The sequence below is a fragment of the Erigeron canadensis genome, chromosome 1 (assembly GCF_010389155.1).
Source record: "Erigeron canadensis isolate Cc75 chromosome 1, C_canadensis_v1, whole genome shotgun sequence".
NCBI classification, from domain to species: Eukaryota; Viridiplantae; Streptophyta; class Magnoliopsida; order Asterales; family Asteraceae; genus Erigeron; species Erigeron canadensis.
In genome coordinates this window covers 12,953,524-12,977,157 of record NC_057761.1, presented here as the reverse complement: position 1 = coordinate 12,977,157, position 23,634 = coordinate 12,953,524, and the positions used below count along the sequence as shown (strand labels likewise).

The 23,634-nt window shown below is 34.9% G+C and overlaps 1 protein-coding gene and 1 pseudogene across 4 annotated transcripts in view; one reads left to right on the top strand and one right to left on the bottom strand.

The window, feature by feature from the left end:
• Positions 1-7,766: 7,766 nt before the first annotated feature.
• On the bottom strand, positions 7,767-10,360 carry LOC122581154 (annotated as a pseudogene).
• Positions 10,361-10,798: 438 nt separating this feature from the next.
• Positions 10,799-23,634, top strand: part of LOC122598630 (chromatin structure-remodeling complex protein SYD) — a 35,885-nt gene continuing 23,049 nt past the window's right edge. The window contains exons 1-16 of one of the 4 annotated variants that reach the window (XM_043771239.1): positions 10,799-10,960; positions 11,132-11,170; positions 11,430-11,562; positions 11,769-11,830; positions 12,225-12,340; positions 12,474-12,626; positions 14,992-15,194; positions 15,735-15,904; positions 16,035-16,099; positions 17,290-17,715; positions 18,509-18,690; positions 19,111-19,208; positions 19,354-19,539; positions 19,624-19,804; positions 19,888-20,064; positions 20,137-20,180. In XM_043771239.1, the coding sequence (XP_043627174.1) occupies positions 11,446-11,562; positions 11,769-11,830; positions 12,225-12,340; positions 12,474-12,626; positions 14,992-15,194; positions 15,735-15,904; positions 16,035-16,099; positions 17,290-17,715; positions 18,509-18,690; positions 19,111-19,208; positions 19,354-19,539; positions 19,624-19,804; positions 19,888-20,064; positions 20,137-20,180 (2,180 nt within the window). In that variant the 5' untranslated portion in view covers positions 10,799-10,960; positions 11,132-11,170; positions 11,430-11,445. Of the gene's footprint in view, positions 10,961-11,131; positions 11,171-11,422; positions 11,563-11,768; positions 11,831-12,224; positions 12,341-12,473; positions 12,627-14,991; positions 15,195-15,734; positions 15,905-16,034; positions 16,100-17,289; positions 17,716-18,508; positions 18,691-19,110; positions 19,209-19,353; positions 19,540-19,623; positions 19,805-19,887; positions 20,065-20,136; positions 20,181-23,634 lie in introns of those variants that run through there. The other 3 variants (XM_043771231.1, XM_043771218.1, XM_043771226.1) reach the window with 3 other exon arrangements.

Below are 23,634 nucleotides of genomic sequence, written 5' to 3'. Positions count from 1 at the left end.
GTTGGTGGTACCAGTTGAATGTGTATGTGATTTTAAAACGGTTACTTGTCCATAAATAATTATCACTAGTTCATGGTATGATAGTGAATATCATTTTAAGAAAAGATTAATTTTGTCAACGTGATTGATATCGGTTGGTGGTACCACGTTATTGTCACATAGGTTCAATTGATAATTTGATAGTCAATAAAACTGATTGTTGGAAGAATTGTCTTTGTTTTGGTGGTACCGGCTTGGTTAATTTAACTAGCAGTTAGGTGATTCGGTATTTTGTTCACGGTTGGTAGTACCACGTGAGCACCTTAATCTTGTCACGATTATCTTTAAACTCTAGAGATTTTGTTCTTAATTAAATGCAATCACATTTGAAGTCGAGGGAAGTCAAGGTGGATGACTTTTAATTATATTATCTGAAGTTCTTTTTAAATTTATGCAATTATTTTGTAAACCAATTTTACTTTAATTGTCAAGAGGATTTTCAAAGCAACACCCGTTTTCCAAACCATTTCATAAGCAACTAATCATTCCCAATCCTTGAGAAAGAACTCAGACTTATCTCTTAACAATATTACAAACGATCAGGTCCACTGCCCGTGAGTGCGTAGTAGTGAGTTTTTAGGAGGTTTTAGTTTTATAAATTTAAAGCTCGATTTTGCACATCACTAACCCCGTACCCGTCAAGTTAACAACTTCATTGACTCTCTTGTTTAAACTAGTTCCATTATTAAGACCGGTACCCCGAGACGCCATTTTATAACTTCACTAATTCAACAATGGTTTTGGTCATTTTAGGTAACAAATGTGTCTATTGATTGTACCCAACCATTAACCCGTTAATTCTTATTAATTATTAATTACCTTCTACCGTACCCATCATAGAACCAATCACTTCTAATCAAGCGATCAAAATAACTTCTACCCAACCCGAGTTGCCACTAAGATTGTGCAAAAGTTATCCGCAATCAATAATTAAATGATAAAGAATTAATAAACTAAGATCACGACACAACGTTAAATTTTATCAACTTAAATTATAAAATATTGTGCAATCCATACATATTGTCTCACTCCATCAAGATGGATGAAAAGGCGATTAGCCACTTATATTAAAATACGAATAACAAATCAAATAAAGAGAATGCATCGTTACCGAATACAAGGAATTGAAAAATGAATAACGGAATTGATCCAATCGTAATGAAGTTCTTTGAAAGAGAATAATCGGATGAAAATCTGCTCCCAAGGCTGCAAAAGTTGACTGGAAAGTAAAGGTCGGGTTTCAAGAATAATGAAACACGCTATATATATGTTTCCAAAAATCTATGCAGAACCGACCCCCATTGCGGCGCAATGAAGTTTGATTTTCGCGTTAACTTTGACTTTCATTGACTTGATCTGACTGAAGATTGGATGTATTGTGGCGCAACATCGTTTCATTGCGGCGCAACTAGATTCCCTGACTTTATTGTTGCGGCGCAGCATGGAGTTGCGGCGCAATGGCATTTGACTTTTGTTCACCAGCTGATTTCTCCATCCACACGCTCCAGAATTCATCCGTTAGCACTTGTTTTAGCTCCAGAAAGTCATTTTCTCCAGATTTACGCTCACATTCTTGTCAGTCACCTGAAACACTAACAAATACCATAAACGCAACAATTGTATACAAAAACGACTCAACAAACATGCTAACTTTAACTATACTAACCGTGGGAAATGGGTATAAAATACGACATATCAAGCTCCAGCGCCGCTACCTGTCCAGAACGACACCACCAGCGCCGCTAGGCATATCACTAGCGCCGGTGGTTGCGCCGCTACCCGCTCCACCAGCTTCGCTTAAAGCTCCGTTCTGCGCACCAGATCGCCAAAAACACAAAAAAAAAAAATCAGAAAAACCCAAAAATAAAAAAAAATAAAAAATCAGAAAATACCAAAAAGAAAAGAAGATGGAGAAGCAATCTTGGATCGCCATCATATGGAGATGATTCAAGTTGTCAAAAGCTCATCATGTTCAAATCGCTCCACAATTGCCATCTTCAAACAACAATCATGCAATTTCAGGCCCGGGAAGTTTCGTTAAACCCTTTTTCTTTTACATTTTACGTGTTTTTCCTATAACCCTTTGTTATGTATGTCTAGTACAATGAGGACGTTGAACAATTTAAGTGTGGGGGGATGGAATAGGAAAAACCCTTGGTCAAATTGTTTGACTTTAAACAAGTTTTCTACTACTTATTTCATGCAAATTTAAGTTTTTAAGTGTCTAAAAACTATTTTGAGAATATAAGCTTTGTAAGTAGACAAAAAATGACGATAATTAAGCAACATTAGCTTGGTAGGATGAACGGTTAGTTAGAATTGGTAGCTTAACTATAGATTTGTGGCTGTTCATGCTTCAAACTGGATTAGAGCTTAGACTTAAACTGTATGCGATCATGTTTGCCATAGCACACTTAACCGGACTTTAATATACCTAGCAATTTAGAGCTTTCTAGTCATTAGCATAGGTGTATTAATTGGACTTAACATACGTGCTTGTGTAGGAACTATTTTAGATGTATGGTTTACCTTAAATCTTACACTATTTAATGTGAACTAGTTGCAAGTGGAGTAGGATCTCTGATAATGTCTATTGCATGAATAATGTAGTAAACTTAAAGGAAAGGCAATCAGTAGATTAAATAAGTTCAAAGAACTATTAACGAGTAAAATCTATATAAATACATCAAGTTATGTCGCTTTGTGCGTGGGGAACCACCGACCTGTCACCGCTGTCTTGATGTCAACTTTTAGTTGAGTTATGTCGCTCTGCGCGTGAGAAATCACCGACCTGTCACTGCTGTCTCAACTATTAAAGATGATAATATTGTATGACTGTAGTGTAGGAATATATCTAAGTAGTGACTCACAAGTACACACACTTTGAAATTTAAATGCCTTGCTAGTAGCTAGTAGTTCTGATTGCTATACAAACTTGAATTAAGTGCTTAACTAGTCAGCAAAAGGTAGTAAGATTGAGCTATAAGACATGTGGAAGTATAGAACTGTTTTAGAGGTATTAACACAAATAAAAAGTTAGCTATTAGTTTTGATTGACTGATTATCTAGCCTCTAGCTATAGCTTACTGATTTTGTCTAAAGCTTTCTCAAATCATTTTGCATGACTATGCTTTCAAATAAATTCGATATAGAAGAATACTTTAACACTTAAGATGTCCACTCATCAATTGTTTTATCTTTCTCGGACTATTTGCTTGAGGACAAGCAAAAGCTTAAGTGTGGGGGTATATGATGAGCGTCCATTTTGTGATAAAAGCCCCTAAGGAAAGGCTTCATTTCTATGCTTAAATGATTTATTATTCCAGAACTATTGGTACTTAATGAATGAAGTGTTTATACAGGTTCCCGGAAGATACGAGAGAGTGTAAATAACATCAAGTGACTCAAGAAGGAAGCCTATGAAGTTACAAGACACAAGGAAGTGATTCGGGAGCCAGACGAAGACACAAGAACAAGAACAGCAGCCACCAGCGCCGCTCCCCCAGTCACCAGCGCCGCTAGCCCATGGAAGCCCAAGACCAGCGACGCTGGTCAGCCCACCAGCGCCGCTGGTTGGCTCAGATCATTAGCCGACTTTTATCCCTATTTAAGTCGAACTAACCCTCAAAACCCTAAGAGAGAGCCGATTCAGCAGCCCTAGCCGCCCAGCAACAACCCTAGATCGAAATTGCAGATTCCAAGGAGGTTTTGGAGCATCTAAACACTTTCCGATCTTCACTCTTGGTCTTTCATCTAAACATCTAAACACCTTCCGATCTTCACTCTTTTATCTTTACTTACTTTATTTTATCGAACAATGTCTTTCATCTTTTCAGACTTTCTTATTCTTTTAATAATGCTAGGCTAGTAGGCTGAATACTTGTTTGGATCGATGTGATCATGTAGACACTTATTGTTTTACTGTGTTTGTTTAGATTCTGTTGGAGTGTGCTTTACTGTTTATCGTAGATCCATGTTTATTACTAATTCATGTTGCTATTGGTTTTATATCTGAACGTATTAGTTTAATTCTGATGGTTGTCTATGATCATACACTAAGACTAATATGCTAGGACAGAAAACGACTAGTCGGTCTATAACTAGAAGTAAAAAGTGATTCGCTTGTAGCCGAGGGATCCAGAACCATAGTAACTAGGATGAATTGAACATGAAGCTTAACAATGCCAGACCCGATCCTTTGACTTGGAAACGAGCACTGTGGTCACCGGAGGGAATTATATCTGGTCATGGCTTAAGAGCCAGGTAATTAAAAGATGAATTAGTAATACAAACTTTAGGCCATTAATGCTTAAAACAATGATCTAGCGAGAATTTGTTTTAAAGGGTAGTGTTAGTCTAGCGACAACACTACTAACTAGGCAAAGTGAATCTAACGAGAATCTGAACCGTGATTAAGTTTTCAACAGGCTAACAAACCAGTAGGATAGTATTTGGTCGCACCATGAGATCGGAGATGCCAAACAAGTATTTTAATTTAATTACTGTTATTTGCTTTTTCCAAACTACTTTTAGATTAGCCTCTCGCTGCAAAGCGTGTGGTTAGATTTTAATTTACTGTTAAAAGTATTAGTTTATTAGGAGTTAGTGACAAACCCCTAAACAAACTAGAATTACACGCACTACTAGATTAGGTAACGCAACGCGTCCCTACGAACGATCCTGTAACTTACCACTAGGCTATACTACACTAACCGGGTTCTCTGCTCGTTACGTGTGTTTAGATTAGATAGTTACTTGTACAACATAAATTTAAAGACAAGATACAAAAACGCACATCACGTCTTTTGTTTTAAATGATGGTTCGATGAAGATTCGGGTCAAGATTCAAGACCTAAGATGAAGGAACTTTAATGGATCACCATCAAATGGAGTCGACTCAAGATTTGAAGATCATCATTCACAGTGACTCCACATTTGCCATCTCCAACTGTTTAAACCCGGGAAGTTTCGTAACTTTTATCTTTTTATTTTTTGTTTTTCCTATTTCCCTTAGTTTCTATGTTTAGTACAACGAGGGCGTTGTACAATTTAAGTGTGGGGGGATGGAATAGGAAAAACCCGGTGTTTAATGTGTTCAAATTTCAAATTTTCTACACAATTCATGCCAAAATTTAAAATAATTCTTGTATCGAATATCATTTTTGAGAAATAAGCTTTGCAAGTTGACAAAAGATGACGATAACTAAGCGATACTAGCCTTGGTAGATATGAATGGTTAGTTATAATTGTTAGCTTGACTATAGATTTGTGGCTGTTCATTTTTCCAAATGGATTAGAGCTTAGACTGATACTGTATGCGATTATGTTTACCATAGCACATTTAACCGGACTTTAATATGCCTAGCAATTAGAGCTATCTAGTCATTAGTAAAGGTGTATTAATTGGACTTAAATATATGTGCTTGTGTAGGAACTAGTTTAGATATATGGTTCGCCTTAATTCTTACACTATTGATTGTAAACTAGTTGCATGTGGAGTAGGAGTATGAGTCATCTGGGGTCTCTGATAATGTCTATTGCATCAATATTGTAGTAAATCTTAAGAAAGGCAATCAGTAGATTAAATAAAGTTCAAAGAACTATTAACGAGTAAAATCTAAACGCATCAAGTTATGTCGCTTTGCGCGTGGGGAACCATCGACCTGTCACCGCTGTCTTGATGTGAACTTTTAGCTGAGTTATGTCGCTCTGCGCGTGGGGAACCACCGACCTATCACCGTTGTCTCAACTATTAAAGATGATAATATCGTACAACTGCTTTAGTATCTAGCTAGTGAGCATGACTGTAGTGTGGGCGTATGTCTAAGTAGTGATTCACAAGTACACAAACGAATGAAATGTAAATGCCTTGCTAGTAGCTAGTAGATCTGATTGCTATACAAACCTTAATTAAGTGCTTTAACTAGTCAGCAGAAGGAATTAAGATTGAGCTGTAAGATATGTGGAATTATAGAACGGTTTTAGATGTATTAACACGAATATAAGGTTAACTTTTAGTTTAGACTGACTAATTATCTTTACCTCTAGCTATAGCTTACTGATTTTGTCTTAAAGCTTTCTCAAAAGTAAATTGCATAACTAGACTTTGAATGTTGTGAAAAGTAGAAAAGTTTTGTCACTTAAGTTGTCCGCTCATTTTTCAATGTTTTTGTTTTTCTTTTGGACACTTTGCTTGAGGACAAGCAAAAGCTTAAGTGTGGGGGTATTTGATGAGCGGTAATTATATAGACTTTTACCGCACTTGTTTTGGCGATTTTATAGTCATTTGAGTAAACTTATGATACTTAATGGTAGGTATGTGTGATTTCGGGTTCATTGCCTATGGCATGAAGGAAAACGTCAAGAAATGATGATAAAGGACTTAAAGGAAGATAAATGATGGTTCGATGAAGATTCGGATCGAGATTCAAGACCTAAGATGAAGGAACTTGTGTTAACTTGAAGCCTATGACCATGTGTTAGTATTTTGGGCATAACTTCTTCATACGAACTCCGTTTTAGACGTATAAGCTATCAACAGAACCAGCAAAGAAAGATCTACAACTTTCATGTTCAGATCCAGGACCAGCACCGCTCAAAGAAGAGCCAGCACCACTCACAAGCAGCCAGCGCCGCTGGAAGTAGGTCGGTCAAATTTGGACTTTTCGTAAACCTATAAATACCAACCCTAAACCCTAAAATTCGACACTCTATTATTCCAGATGAATTTAGTGCTCCTCCTAGGGTATTTTCTCCAGATCTAAGCCGTCGTAACACCTCCATATCACACCAGAGATCAGACATCGATTCCGTACTGCAACATCATCAATCTAATCTCTATTTCACTTTCAGTACATTATGTTTTCTTATATTATTGATTGTGATTGTTCTTTTACCATGAGTAGCTAGATATTTTATCATCTACTAATTGAAGTGACATGATTATGTGACGGTTGTGTTTATTATTGTGACTGCAGTTAGTGTTTTGTCGTAATCTTAATGTATTGAATTCTTATTAACTATTATTGTCTTGTTGATTGTATGATTATGCTTTTAATGGTATTACTTGCATGATAATATGATCTTGATTGTTTGGTAAACGATTGCTTAATTCATGGTATGATAAAGTACAAGATAATATTATTAGGAATCAACGTGTTAATAGTTTGGTAAACTAGTAGACAAAATTACTGTTGTATTAATCTATGCAACCTGAACATGTTATGGATCTGATTCAAAGTAGATGATGTCTTTAGTTATTATTGTTTACAACAAACTCTTTCAGATTAATTCTTCAGAATTACTAACTTGCTTAGATTACTAACTGCTTTCAAAACAAACTGACATTGGGTCATTAAACCAACCCCCTAACAAATCTTAGTATTACTTGATCTTGCTTAGTTCTTAAACATAGTCGCTGCGAACGAACCTGGTCTTACCTAATAGCTATATTACAAACGAACGGATCCACTGTCCGTGAGTGTGTGTTTAGTTTGGTATTTCCTTGATTTTATAAATTTAAAACTTGACTGCTTTTAATTATACACAAACGACACATCAGTAACATAAACCTCAAAAAGAAGAATTAACACATAGGTAGGAAATCTTCATAACACTATATACACTATATACAAAGAAGGCATAATAGAAATAGATACACAATGCATCCTATTAAGGTAAGATAAAACCGTAAAATCTTATAAATTAAGTGCGTACATGAATAGTGACTATAGTTCACTGTAACTACGCCAAACTACACGAAATTCCTCACGGAATGTATTCAGACGGGCTTTTAGGTTAGGTGTTCGAAAGCTTGCATGGGCGACAATAGCTGTTGGAAAAATAAAGAGTTACCAACCAGTATTCAATATTTTACAATAATTACATGTAAATCAATGGAAAAGAAGGTTGTGACATACCAAGAAAACCAAGGGTAAATGCCCATAACAAAGTCAAGAGGCCACAAGAAATAAACCAAAGCATTAAACTCACTGTGAAAGGGCAAATGAGTAACATTAGGTCAGTATTTAGAAGTATTTAGAAGCCTAAAAGTTCTTAACATAGAAAAGAATTACTAGCCTTTCCATACCAGCAGAGAAGACCAAAACAAATGCCCACCGAGGTCTTCCACATATATAAATAGGCCCTTTTAGAAGAAGGGCGACCACGAAGAACAGGCCTGTGACTGATAAAAGAAGTGGTCAATTTATGTAGCTTATTTCTACAACGGGTCAAATAGATAAAAGTTTTCAAGCTTAGCTAGAATGGAAATTGGTTGAATGGGCTGAAAGTCACCAAAACTATTTTCAAATACATAACCTTCTTATTTCTTAAATGGCTCGCATTATTGCAAAAAAAATAGATTATTTTAACAGTACTTTTCAAATCTTATTTAAAACCTTAACTACCAATAAAGTGAATAACAAAACAAGAAGTCTAGTGTAACCCGATCCGCCCATTCTGCCATTCACCCTTACATTATATTGAATTTAAGAAAACAAAGGCAAAAAAAAGCTCACGATAGAGAAGGTCTCATTTTTGCGGCTAAATGCGGTGAAAACTGTCTCACAGCTCTTGTTACTTTTTCACTAATCGTGCCTGCAAAGCTATAGACCAATCCATTACCATATTAGATGAATTTAACAAGTCATCTCATCTGAAGAAACATTCAACGCATTTCAGTTTCTATATTATTCATTGCAGCCTTTACTCAAACACCTTAAATCCGTATGTAATTCCCCAAACAAGCATAACCTTGAGAGGCTATCAAAAAGAGCAAATTGCCTTTGCTCCAAGAAAGATAAAATGCAGAATTTATAATTCCTGGTCTAAGATAGGTGTTTTCCAAATACTAACGCAAAAAGATTTTAACATTTGTATATCACCAACTGTCTTCACTTTGTATTCTTATAAAGTTAAGGGTACTAGCATGTTGTTACAGACAAATTATAACTCATATCAACTATTATTTGGATATGTACCAAGTTTGTGTTTGGTTTAAGGGTTTAGGAATGAAACCAAACTGGTATTTGGTGTTTATTTCAAGGAAATAAGGTTTGGAAAGCAAAACCTGAGACATAAAAGTCTTTCACGTATCACCTATATAATTAACACATATGGGATTGTTGTGTCAACATATAGTTTGGTAAAACCATCACTGAACTCTGCACAATTATATCAACAACTATTTTTATAATCTAGGGTCTAATCTAATTAAACCAAAAGTTGTATAAAAGGATTTTGTTTTTCGCTTTTGTGAAAACCGAAATGGTTTGTTACCTCAATCCTTTTGCAATGAGAATATAGGTCTTGAACATATTCAACAACAGCACACGGATCTTTTGTGTCTGCCATATCAATATCCACTACAGGTTCTTCAAGTATGTCCTCCATTTCAACTTCCTGCTTCAAGATTTATGACATCCATCTTAATATACTTCAAACCAATACTTTAATTACACAAAATATCATAACTTTTTTTAATGTAGAGTTCGATACATACTTTCAGCAAAATGGATTTTCTGCGTTTCGAAGGAATAACAGGAGTAGAATCATCATCTTCAGTAAATAAAAAAAACATTCAAATTCAAATAACATAATTTTATCATACAACTTAAATAATTCAGATTAAAACATATGATGACATAATTATTTTCCAAAAAAATCTTGCATGACATCATTAGAATTATTTCTTTTAATTTAATTATTTTATGACATCTTCTTTTAACTTTTTACTAGCTAATTAGCTCGGGTTTAACCCGGACATATTAATGAAAGTTTTTTAAAAACGTAAGATCATCAGTGAGTTGAGATGAAATGGATTGAATCTATTCTTAAATATCTATGTGATTATTTACTACAACTTTTTTTTTATATAGTTTTGATAAACAAAATGCATATAGCTATATATATTTTACTTCAAAATATTCTTTTTGCTCGGAAATAAATAAAAAAATGTCTATATTTTTTAAAGTTTCATCAAGACTTAAATGTAAATTATAAAATTATATGAAAAATTAATAAAGTAATTAAGATAGTGTTAAGATGGATTAATTTTTAAAAAAGCTAAAATGTTGCTAAAATTATAATTTTAAATATGATGTTATAATTTCTAAAATCATTTGTAGGAAAGATTGTGAGTTTGCTACATAGAAAATTTTCTACAAAAATCTTCTAGAAACAATTCTCTTTTATTTATATAAGAGATTTTTAATCCTTTTATTGTAAAATAACAATTTTTTTATCCTACCATATGTCATGTTTTATTAAATGCGTCTTACTAATTCTATTATTATTTTCTTTTTAACTTACTGATTTCCATTTCTTACAATTTAAGTATGATTTTTAAAAAACATATGGTACATTCTAGATTATATCTAATTTACTTTTATAATCATAACTATGTTTCGTTAATATAATTATTTATTAGTATGAGTTCATTAATAACAGTTAGACATGTATATAGTAAACGAAATAATATATAGAATTACCATCAACCTGATCAATACTTTTACGTTTTTGTATTACGTAAATACATTTTCGTTTGGTCATTTTTATAAAAAATTTTCCAATTCTAACCACAGTTATATAATTCCTTAATTGTCGCTTTTTATAAATATGTAACTAGTGTTAGTTTTTTTATGTTTATCATTATTTTAGCCTTAATATGTACCCGGTATCACCCGGGTTTATAAGTAGAACAGAAGCCAAGAAAACCCCTTTCTGTGAACCTCTACGGGGTTGATTTTGTGCCCTATATAGATATACATATATATATAAAATATATATATATATATATCCCGATCACGTACACCACACCGCACCGCACCGCACCTAGATTTTCCTCTAAGTTGGAAGAAAATACGCAGTTGTTTTATGCTGCGTTTCAAACCCTAATTTAGTATCAGCTGGCGAGATTAATGTATGGCTGGCTGGATGTGTGAAATATCAATTTTCTTTTGCTATTAAATATATTTTCTAATTATTATTGTTATTATTATTTATGTTTATTATTATCATCATTATTGTTATTATTAATCTTATTTTTATTATTAAATCAAATTGAGCAACCAATTATACTTATTGTTAGCAGCTGCTGTACTCTGAAGAAGAAGAACAAGATCTCAGTGAGGTAATTTTTACAAATTTTCCTGGTCATTTGTTATCATTATTACTACTAGTACTACTACTATTATCATTATATTATGCTAGTAAATGTATATTTATTCTTGATCTTTTTTTTTTTTCTTTTCTTTTTCTTTTCTTTTTTTTTTTCTTTTTGTGTGTGGATAAATAATAATAGTAATAATAATTAATAAGTAGGATGTATGGTTGTTGGACAGATATTGTTATGATTGAGTAGTGGAGAAGTAATTTAGAATAGTTTGCAGGGGCAGGCAGTGAGAGATGGCTGCTCCGCAAAATAATAATAACAATGTCGAGATGGAAGCAGCGAAGTTCTTACATAAGCTTATTCAGGAGTCCACTGATGAGCCCACTAAGTTGGCTACTAAATTGCATGTGGTCAGTCCTTCACTCTCTCACTGTTGTTCTTACTTAACTGCTTTTTTTCCTTTAATCACTGAGGATCTTAATATTGCTTTTTGCTGTTGTAATGACACAAATTAGTCATTAAAGTTTTATTTTTGTTTTTTTTTTCTCTCTCTCTCTCTCTCTATATATATATATATAATATATCCACTTATATTTCTTTTCATGGGGGTTCACAGATTTTGCAACACATGAGATCCAGTGGAAAGGAAAATTCAATGCCCTATCAAGTTATATCAAGGTAAATTATCAACACCATGTATGTTTTGCCTATGAGTTTTTGTATTTTTGACTACAGGACACAGTTTTATATTATATATACTAATTTACGTAAGGATAGAAGAATATAGAATTAATATTAATAACTTCGAAAGAAGCCCATTTTTTTCTCATACTCTGTTCCTTGGTCCCTTTTTCTATTGTTCCTTTGCTAATACTCTTAAGGAGGTATAATGGATTATTGTGGTCGGCCCCAGGGTTAATACAAGGGCAAGGCATTGATTTGGGTCTTTAGTCTTTTTTCATAGTTTATACAATCCAACTAGATACTCAAAACGAAGTTAATGACTATATCTGCACAACATAATAACTTTGTGATGCGGTATAGTCTGACCCTTTATTTTGTTTATCTGAAGGGCCATGGAGACAGTTATAAATCGACACGGACTTGATATGGAGGCTCTAATCTCATCACGCCCACCTCTGACCAGTGGTAGTCAAGCCGGGGACTCATCTTTTTCCCAAATTGCAGGTATACAGATTGTTACAAGAGCACATTTTTTCTCCCCCTGTCCTGACAAAGCCAAGTAGCCTTGGTTCAGTAACCTCTTCCACTCTACCTCCATAATTCTTTTTAAACTTCAAATATTACAATTGAACGGCAGGCACTTCACAGCAAATTGCAGTGGAAGATAATTCCCAAAAAACATTGAATCCTGAACAACCAGTGAAAGTTGCAGCGTTTTCAGGCAAACTCCTTCATGGTTCCAACAGTGCAGGACATGACAGCTATCAAGGATCTGCAAATCAACTTAACTGTTAGTTCTTGAATTTGAAGCTCTTCATGTGTTCCTATGTTTCTCTTAAAGTTCTAGGGATTTTGTATTTCTTAGTTACAGAATGTTTTCTTGCCTTGGTTCTCAAATTCTAGCATTTAAATAGTTCACATCCCAGTGCTTCTGCCCTCACTTATAAAACTTATTCATGTTGTTATACACAGACTGAATTGGTAAAATAATGTTTAGGCTGTCTAGTTAGTGTGATAGTGATCACAACTTTTATTAACACATGTACTACTTATGTTATGTTTACTCAGCTTTCCATAACGTTTCAATTATATATATACACAATTATGGATGAAGTTTTTGTCTTTTACCCCAAAACAACCAATACCAACTTTTCCTTTTCTCCACCTTTACCCTTTCAAATGAAATTTCTTCCTAACCTTTGACCAGCATTATATTACTAACGGTAAACTCACATTATCTTCATTTTTAATTGATTACTTTAATCTATTTTCATTTTTGAGTCTTGACCCTCAACTTAAAAGCAATAGATGGGTTGGTCATGGTGCCTTCTTAAACCCTAAATAATCTATTAATATGGTGCAAGTTCAAGCCACCCCAACATATTGATTTTTGATTTCTTCATCAACTTCTTTTTTTTTTTCAATTTTATAAAACAACCCTAAAAACTCTGGTATTTATCACTTATATAGAATGTGTGTCTTAACCTGTGGGTAAGCTTAGGAGTTGAGATCTAATAGTATCTAATGCTTTTTATTTACTTTCTACATATTTTTATCTTTTTGCTGGTTTCATTTATATTTTTACCCAAGTTATGTTGAGAATAAACTTAAGAATATTCAACATTATCTTTCTCCTATCCATTACTTTCTTATGGATCTTAACTCAAAGATTTTACCTATATATGCTTTAGTATCTTAGCTAATAAGTAACAATCATAAGTGTTTTTCATAACCCTCTCAAAATCTGCTTGAAGTGCGGAAATACAATTCTCGTTTAAGTACAAAACATGACAGTAGTGAGACAATGTTTTATCTTGTTGGAGTGATTGGTACTCAAAAGATATTGAACTAAAAGAAAGACAAAGCCTCACTTATTTTTATAATGTTTTTGGGAGATAGTAAAAATTAGTAAAAATATAAACGTATTTAAATTTCTCTATTTTAGGACATACTTTTATCTTTTTTTTTTCTTTTTCTTTAACTTCAAACTAACAACCTATCTCTGAAAGATAAAATTTTTAATATCCACCATCTTGTTCATCATGACATTGACTACCACACATCAGTTGCCACCACCTAATACTGCCAACTACCGTATTAATCTATAGATTAAGTTAGGTAGTCTTAGATGCTCTGAAAAGATGCAGTATCAAATCCTCATTAAGTTGAATTTTATTGGATCTATATTTAAACAAAATCTACCAGCTGGCTAATGAAAAATGAGGGAAACACAAAAACACCGTCATCATTCTCACATGTTTTATTTTTACATGCCTATAGGAAATCCTATATCAAAACATGTCATCATTGCTAACAGATGTCGAATAGTCAAACAGATGAATAATATAGATCCTGTAAGTTGCTAGGGGTGTGCATCAAGCTTTTATTCCTTTATTTTCGGTTACGTGAGTCTCAAACTGAATAAATATAGTTAAACTATAAAAAATATCCCCACAATGAATATATGTTATATATAAAATATCGACTACCTCAAGGTCTAGTTAGTTGTCAGAGGGTAATGTTGGATATTATCTGTTTGATACAAGTCTGTAAGTCCAAAGTTTCAGGTTTATCTCTGCTAAATGTGACAATTGTTAATCTAATAGAGTAAGTAAGAGGCATACTGAATTTAATTACAACTGCAAGGAACATGGTATGTTTTTGAAAGATAGCTTCACTTTTACAAAATGGTGGTTTGTACAACCTGGTTAAATTTTAGGCTTATTTGAAGTTTATTTACACAAAGCTTTTAGGACAGGACACAGGTTCAGTAAGGGCGGCCATGGGAAGGTATCAGTTCAAGTATAGTTTTCGGGAGTGATTGGATTCATTGATTTGAGTACATATGACGAATTTAAGTTTGCTAGTAATGTTCCATCACTATGTAACACATATACTATATACATCACTCATATTCTCAAAGTGATTGATCTTGAGTATCAAGACTAGACATTGAGGTTTGTGTGTCATAATGGGATAAAAGTTGCGAGGATGAATTATGAAAGCTTTGCTATATGTAGTGCAGATCTGCATGCATTTGACCTGCTGACCTGTGTCTGCATTTGAAACAATACGTGTTTGTGCTATTGGTTTAACCACAGTTTCTTCTTCACGAATGTTTAATTTGTTTGGTAAACATGTCACGTTAATTACAGCTATCAAGAGTCATGGATCAAATACAGGCTTTTCTGGTTCATATGAATCACTGGATGTTGGGAACCCAAGATCTATGCAGTTCAGCAATTTGTATGATAACCAGAGTGCTGCAACATTGATGCATAAAGGCCCAGGTGGAAAGGCATTGGATCATGAAACCGGCTTTCAAAATGTGATGTCAAGTACAAGCAAGCCAGTTCAGGTATGACTACTTTGTCATTTACCTCTTACCTTTTCTAAGGTCGCCTTGTTATCATCTCTATACTCACATTAGCATTAAATAATGTTCAGCTAAGATCTTAGTTTGTTGGTATTGTCTTGTTCGGTGTTGTAAAAATCGGCGGGATTGGCTGAGAAATTGGGATTAAGGTTGAGGGTTCGAGTCAGCCGGATCTGACTAAAAATCGGGTCAACTTTGGTCAACAGCTATAAATTGGGTCAAAGTTGGTCAAATTCGGTCGACTCGGGTCAACTTTGGTCGATTTTTTTTTATTTAAACTCTTAATAAAATTCTAAGTTGGTTTAAGTTTATCTTTTAAACAATTGAGTCTGAACTTTGAAGTATTAATTTAATTTTTTCAAAAATAGTTATATTTGAGTTTGAACTGATTTACATATAATTTCATGTTAAAAAACTCAATCCCATTTCTATGCGATCTGAGTCGGAGTTTTCAGAATGCCTGAATCCCCCCCTCCCTGATTCGATTCTGAGTAACGAGTTTTCATGACCTTTGTTTGACAGGGAGGTATCTATAGCAACATTGCTGCATTGGGACTACTTCAAAATGAATCTTCTAGAGATATTGGAAAATCATTCGCTTCACAGGGATCTCTTGCTGGATCTTCCATGCCTTTCAAGGAACATCATTTGAAACAGCTCAGAGCTCAGTGCCTTGTATTCTTGGCATTCAGGTTATTTTAATGAAAACATTTTATTGTTAACACTTTCCAGTGTCTGATTGTTTATTACCAGTTGACTTTAACATTCAATTTCTGGTTATATATGCTCAATTAACTTCAACAATCCCCTTTCTACATGCAGGAATAGTTTAATGCCAAAAAAGTTGCATCTTGAGATTGCATTGGGGAATGTATTTCCCAAAGAAGGTAACTGAAATTACTGGTGCTGAATAGTTTGACGATTACTTTCTGACAAACCGATTTTCAGCTGCTTTTTCATTCGAGCATGTTATTGTTCCAATGGTGTATAGTATATCTACATTTTTTTTCCTCTCGAGATCGCACCACATTTGCGGGGGTGGATTATTGTAGGGCTTTTCAGAAGTCCTAGTTGCATCCTAGGCATTTGTGTAGTTTAGGACTAGGAGTGGTATAGATTGCTGTTCAATAAAAAGTTACTTAGAAGGTTGAACAGCAACTACATCAAATCTAGAGTTACTTATTTAATATAAGTAACTTATATTAAATATCTACGTATGTGCTCTGTTAATGTCATATTGGGGAATTGGTGTAGTTGCTTAGAAGGTTGTAAAAAGTTACTTAGAAGTTACTTATTTAATATAAGTAACTTATATTAAATATCTACGTATGTGCTCTGTTAATGTCATATTGGGGAATTGGTGTAGTTGCTTAGAAGGTTGTAAAAATTGGCAAGATTGGCCGGTTTCTCTGTATCCGTCTGGGGTTGGGGTGGCCTGGAAATTTGAGTTTGCTGGAATCGGCCCAAAAATAGGCTAACGGTCAAGACTCGGGGGAGTCGGTCAAATTCGGGAGAAAAAACTCCAGATTTGATCGGTTCCATGAGAGAGACAAAAATAGGGTAGCTGGGGTTTGGCGGCTTAAAGAGGGTGGAGTCGTGGAGATAAGATACCATTCTAGCTGTGGAAGAGAAGAAATGTGTGTGTTATTAACTTATTAAGGGTGCCCTAGGGTATTTAGGGCCTGTTAGCCCAAAACTTTTGGCTTGGATTTTTTTTTTTTTTTGGTATTTTACTTGTAATTATTAAAGTAATTCATTTCTTACTATTATTTCGAGAACATTACCATAATTTTTTTTTTGTAGAATCTGTTAATGTTAAAGTTATAATTATTTACAAAATTTTTTTATATATAAAAAACTCAATCCTTTTTTCAATTAATGCTGACTTCCCCCAACGTGATCCAATCTCAAGGCACGAGTTCTCCAACCTTGGTTGCTTATATCTGGGTGAGGTCATAAAACTTGCTTTGTTCGATCGAAAGAAAAGATGGTTCTATTATGTTAGGTGTTGGTCATCATGGTATCTGTCTTTTTATGGAAACAACTGAATTGTGTGCATATAATTGTGATGTTTCAGATTTATCGAGCAAAGAATACACTGATCAAAAGGGAAAAGATCCATCACTTGGTCCTGGCTCCTCGAGCAGTGGGTTTCTTTCAGAAACAAACCTTTCAAAAGAAGGTGAGAAGCTTGACAGGATGATAGACAAAAATGATCCACTTTCTGGTCTTCATGAACATAGTATAATTCCAAGGAAGTTCGAGGCAAACATGCAAGCATTTGAAGCAAAAGAAGCACAAACCTCAACTAAAGCAGCAATAGATCCTACTAACATTGCAGGTCTTTTTGATATACATGATAGCCAAGGAAATCGGCATAGCCAGAGTCTTTTGTCAAGTGTCCCTCTGAGAGAAGGCTGGAAATCTCATTCAGGAATGGAAGGTGATAGGCACATGATCATCCCGAAGAATGCTAATATTTTGGAAAAGGATGTAATGCTTGGTGAGAACTATCAATTTGAACACACAGTTTTTAATATTAACTCCTTTCTCCTATTGTTGATAGGCACTGTTTTCATTTAATGATTAACAGTTAAATCAGCAGTTTGGCATATGAATTCTTTGAAGTGTCACATTGTATACTGCTTGTTACATGCTCCATTCCCTAATAATTTTTCATTTTTGAAAATTGTGTACCTTGAATTTTCAGTATCGTAAAAATCTGATTTTAAGGGTGAGTAATCGCCGACTTTCGCTACAAGGTTAGTCACCGATGCAAGCTGCGTACTATCTGAGTAATTGTTACGAGCTCCACAATTCGGTTAAAATTTGGTAAAACTCGGTCAAAAAATCGGTTTTAAGTTGTATTTAAACAGTTCTTTTAAAGTTTCTAGACATACTTCTATGGTCCTATGAACAATTTTATGGACTTATGAACATGTCATATGTATAATTTCAACACTTATATCTAAATTACCAATCGAAGTACTCTCTGCCTAAGGGCTAAGGCCGATTACTCACTCCAAGCTCCCCGACAGGTTGAGTACTGCAAGTTTTACAACCTTGGATATTTTCATTACAGTTCCATAAAGAATTTAACTAGTACATTTAGTGGTATTTAGTATGTAGATACCTCGTATGGTTTCTAATTGGAGATTGCCAGGTTGTATGTTTAAAGTGGAAATTGCTGTGTTACATAGTTGAGACTTAGTTATAGTTTCATACATAAGAGTCATTTCAGATCTGAGTGTAGTTTAGAGCATTGTTTGCTAAATAGAATGTCTTTATTGTAACAGGGGCTGGTCATGAGGGGGAAGATACTTCTGAACTTTGTGCTTTACCGGCATCACCAAAATATACTACGTCTGAAAAGTGGATTACAGATTGCCAAAAGAGAAAAGTTTCCGCTGATTATAACTGGGCTGTCAAAAAGAAGAAAACAGAACAAAAGATCTCAGCTTGTGTTGAGAAGCTAAAGGTTTACTGGCTGTCTTATAGTATTATTAACGTACCAAAGTGTTTGCTACTTGTACTTGTGGCATAAAATGGTTTATTATAGTAAAACTAGATAAAAAATATGTTTAAATTGAGCCTTCTGGCTGTCTTGGGATATCTTACATTAATTCTTTTAATGTTCTTATATCCGGCCTTAATATGACAGTGGTGACTGAACTCGTTATCCCAGTTCTAGAGACAAGTCATTTAGCTAATTTTAGCTGTCAAAGTTGTGCAGTAATCATTAATAATTGACTTTGTGGGGATTTTTTTTTTCTTTTTTAAATGTCCAAAAAGGAACCATTCATGGTTTTTAATAGAATGGTCTATTCACAATTTCACATATTCTCTTCTATGATTATAAATATGGCTGTAAATCTATTTATTTGCAATGGCAATGCAGGAAACAGTTAGCTCTTCTGAAGACATTTCTGCTAAAACCAAGAGTGTCATCGAATTAAAAAAGCTTGAACTCCTAAATCTTCAGCGTCGCCTCCGGAAGTAATGTTTTTTGTATCATATCTAACTGCTTATCGTGACCTTTGAGTCCCTGCATCCTTGAAAGAGATTGCACATGTTCCATCTTCAGTGCTTATGCTGGTTCTTGTTTGGTTTCAATTTGCTTAATATATCTGTTTTGCTGCAGTGAGATCCTGAATGATTTTTTTAGACCTACATCTGCTGAGATGGATCGTGTGAAATCAATTAAGAAACATAGGATAGGCCGACGATCAAAACAACTTGAGAGGCATGAGCAGAAGATGAAGGAGGAGCGTCAAAAGAGAATTCGAGAAAGACAGAAAGATTTTTTTGGTGAGCTGGAACAGCATAGGTATGTATTCATAATTGGTTTACATTCTAACATGCATATTAGATATTTAAACACTTTTTTTCACACAAATATGTACTTCTATAGGGAAAGACTGGAAGATGTGTTTAAATTTAGGAGAGAACGGTTAAAAGGCTTTAACAAGTATGCAAGAGAGTTCCATAAAAGAAAGGAAAGACTTCATCGGGAGAAGATTGATCGAATTCAGAGGGAAAAGATTAACCTTCTAAAAATCAATGATGTGGAGGGTTATCTTCGAATGGTGCAGGTATATTGTGGTCTATCAGTAGATATAAACTAGCATCCATGTTCCCAGAATGGTTTTAAAAACATTATAAAATGTTTTTACAGGACGCAAAGTCAGATCGTGTGAAGCAATTATTGAAAGAGACTGAGAAGTATCTCCAGAAGCTGGGAACTAAGCTGAAAGAGGCAAAAGTTATCAGCAGATGTTTTGAGCCGGATATGGGTGTAAATGATGGTAGTGAATTTATTATCGAGAATGAAGATGAAACTGATCAGGCAAAGGTATTTTTATTTTTATTTTTTGCAATCAAATAAATATTACTATGGTACTAATTATTATGTTGGTCTGTACAGCATTACATGGAGAGTAATGAAAAGTACTATCTGATGGCTCATAGGTAATCAAACCACTTTCATCCCTAGTCAATAAATATTTATGGTTCCTGGTGATGGCTACAACTTTTTAGAATAACATTTTGTTCTCCCTTCAACTTTTTGTTTTATCAATTTCTCTCTTTTTGTCGTTATTTTTAATATTTCATCTTGGTATTATAAGATAGAATGAAGTATACTTTAGAGGCAGGATATGCCTAGTAAGACTATCTCCAACGCTACTCGTGAGTCGTGCCCTTAGTTGCCATATCATATCCTTTCAAATCCTTTAAATCCCAAATTTTATCTCCAACACTACAAATATCTTTACCCTTCATAATTTTCACCTCAACAGTGAGCACCTACCCATTACATACAATATTTAAATTGTACTTTTTTTACTTTGGGCCCACCACATCACATGAATCTAGGCAAATCCATGCCCTTGTGCAAGGCATCTCACCTACGGGCTTCATAAAACGGATATGCTCTAAGGGTAAGGGCATCCAAGGGCTTATGCCTTTGGAGATAGCCATGTTAGGAACTGCCCTTAGCCTTAGCACAGCGGAAGCAATTTAACAAGAAATAACAGCAGAAAATAGATAAACGAAACGCGAGATTTAACGTGGTTCGGCTTCGGCCCCAGTGGGGGGCCTAGTCCACCGGCTGCAACTAGGTTATTTTATTAAGCTCGGAACCATAAAAATTACAATTACAATTGATGGGTATATATAGGAGGACAACTAGGGTTTCTTGCTTGGTGAACAAGGAAACCTAATGGGCTTCCTAACCAGCCAACTAAAAAGAGCCCTAAGGCCAAACACAGGCCCGTAAGGCCTTCACACCCAACAATCTCCCACTTGAAGGCCTTGCGATAAATTTCAGCCCGCCATTCAAGCAAACAATATCCCCATCATCCAGTAACTCCAGTAATCTTCAAATAACCGAAATCATCAAGCTTCAGTTCCAAGAACAAACTAAAACTTCAAAACAGAAGTTTTTCAAGTCTTAAGTTCTTCATGAACAAGCTAAGATTTCAATAAAAAACAGATAGGAACAGAAGTCTTCACAGGTCCAGCTCCCAAGAACAAACCAAACTTCAATCTATGCATCCCAAATGTATCTAGTTGCAACGGCCCTTTTCATCAGTCACCTGAAAAGCCCATTTAAGCTATAAATGGCTTCAATATAGTTAGACACAACTGACTCAGTCATGGCAAAGTCCACCAATGACTCATCCTCAATCTCAACCGGCTCCTACTGATTTCAAATACCGGCTCCAGAGGAACAACACTCTCCACTAGCGGTAGCATCACAAAAGAGATTTCATTCATTCGGAACCCTGGTCTTCAGAACTTAACGTCGATCTCAACAAATGTCAAAACACTCATCGTGCTCCTACTGTTACCAAAGCCCGCCCAAGTTCAAACCTCCGAATACGCTCAAACAGATTACCTGAAAGTCCCAGAGTCCTCTACCGCACACCAGACTCGTATAACTCTCGAATCCGCGAGCCAAGTCTTTTCTCCGAAAGATGGTTCAGTCTTCCGGTAGTGTAGTAATTTGCACACTCCAAAAGTCTAATCAACAGATTAGTGCTTCACTACAGTAGGTAACATTTAATGAAGCAAGCCAAAATCTTTAACAAGAGTCTTCACTGCCTTCCAATGAGTCCCAATGCATCAACCCAGACACATTCCCATAAACAGAATTTTATCAACATCAGGCGACTCCAAAACCCTGAGCACCTAATACAACCCCACAAGTGAACTACGCACAGCTCCCACTGTCTCTGTTATTCTAACCCATGCTAACCCAGACTTCATGAGACAAACCTCCACTTCTATTCAACCAGCGAAAACCTTCGCCTAATACTAGTACAAAGATCCACTCAAAAGTCAAATCACTGATCAAAACTAAACAAAGAATAACATCCACAGTTCCAGACCAGTTAACAGCGAACGATCAATAACAGCAGTAGAGAAAAAACAAACGTTAGTTCCATGACTTGACTAGCTTTTTTCACTCGTGTCGACACTAGCAACCGGAACAGGACACTCAAACCAAAGCACTCCAAACCCGCTAGCTCTATACAAGGTTGTAAATATCGGTTATCGGTTTATTATCGGCCGACCCCCGATAAGCGATAAATAGGATATATCGGGGATATATCGGATACCCTAAAATGTAAAGGAATTTATCTAAAATTTTTATATATACTAGCAATATATACAATTTGTAAGGCAATACATTAATAATTAGAATATAAAACTGTAGAAAAGAAAATAATTACAATTAAAGTTTCGAAATTTAAGTATTTATAGACTATATTCAAAAGGAAAAAACGGTAGTAAAGAAAGTAATTACAATTTACAACTAGAATTAAAAGATTATTAAAGATTAACTCAAAAGTTAAAGAATTAATTAAAAATTAAATAGAAAAAATTGAATTAAAGAATGTAATAAACCCTAATATTTGATAAAAACCCAGTTTTTGTTTTTATAAAAAAGTGGTCAAATTTTTTTTTGACCGATATTGACTGATAAGTACCGATATTGACCGAAAAGTGCCGAGTTTGACCGAAATTTGACCAAAACGATAAATTGCCCGATAAGTCATTTTTCTTATCGGTGAAGGGCCGATAACCGATAACCGATATATCGCCGATATATCTGCCGATAAATCCGATATTTACAACCATGGCTCTATATTCTTCAAAAAACGGTACCATATCCAACAGAAATCCAATCCACTCCAAAACACCTGTATATACCCGGTCGAACAAAGGTTTAACCCTAATCAACCTAATACCTTGTTTCGATGGTACTTATCTTCTTTTCCTTTCTAATTGATCAAGGTAATATCACAGCAACAAACTTAGTAACAACCACTCGCAAAAAACCACACTCTAATCGTGAACCAGAATAACCCGAGATACAACTCAAACAATAACTGAACAAAGACAGTACCTCAACCTCTACCTCTGATTAATGACGAACAAGAATGTCATGATGGTAACCAAGAACAGTAGCCAAATACCTTCTCGAACAAGAAACAAAACAGTGCTTTTATCATCTTCCAATCGATTAATAACACCAAATAACCCCAAAAAACCAAGAACCCTACCAGAATTCCAATTAGTGACGGCTGACAACAGCAAAGACAGCTGCAACAGCGGCGGCAGGCGGTTAACAGTGGTGAAACAGCGGCGGAACAACAGCAAAACTGCTGCAAACCAGACCCAGAAACAGATCGAACAAGAAAGAAACGGCAGCAGCAATAATTGCAGCAGCGAACAGCAGCAAAACAACAACAATTCAGCGAACAAAGAGGCATTCAGCCCCTTAAACGCGATCACAACAACAGCCAACCAGATCAGCAGCAGCTACAAACAGCCACAAACAGCGACGAACAAGGGTAGAAGAAACCCTAATCGTGACGGCTGTAGATAGCAGTAGGCTGTGAGAGAAAACGGCGAA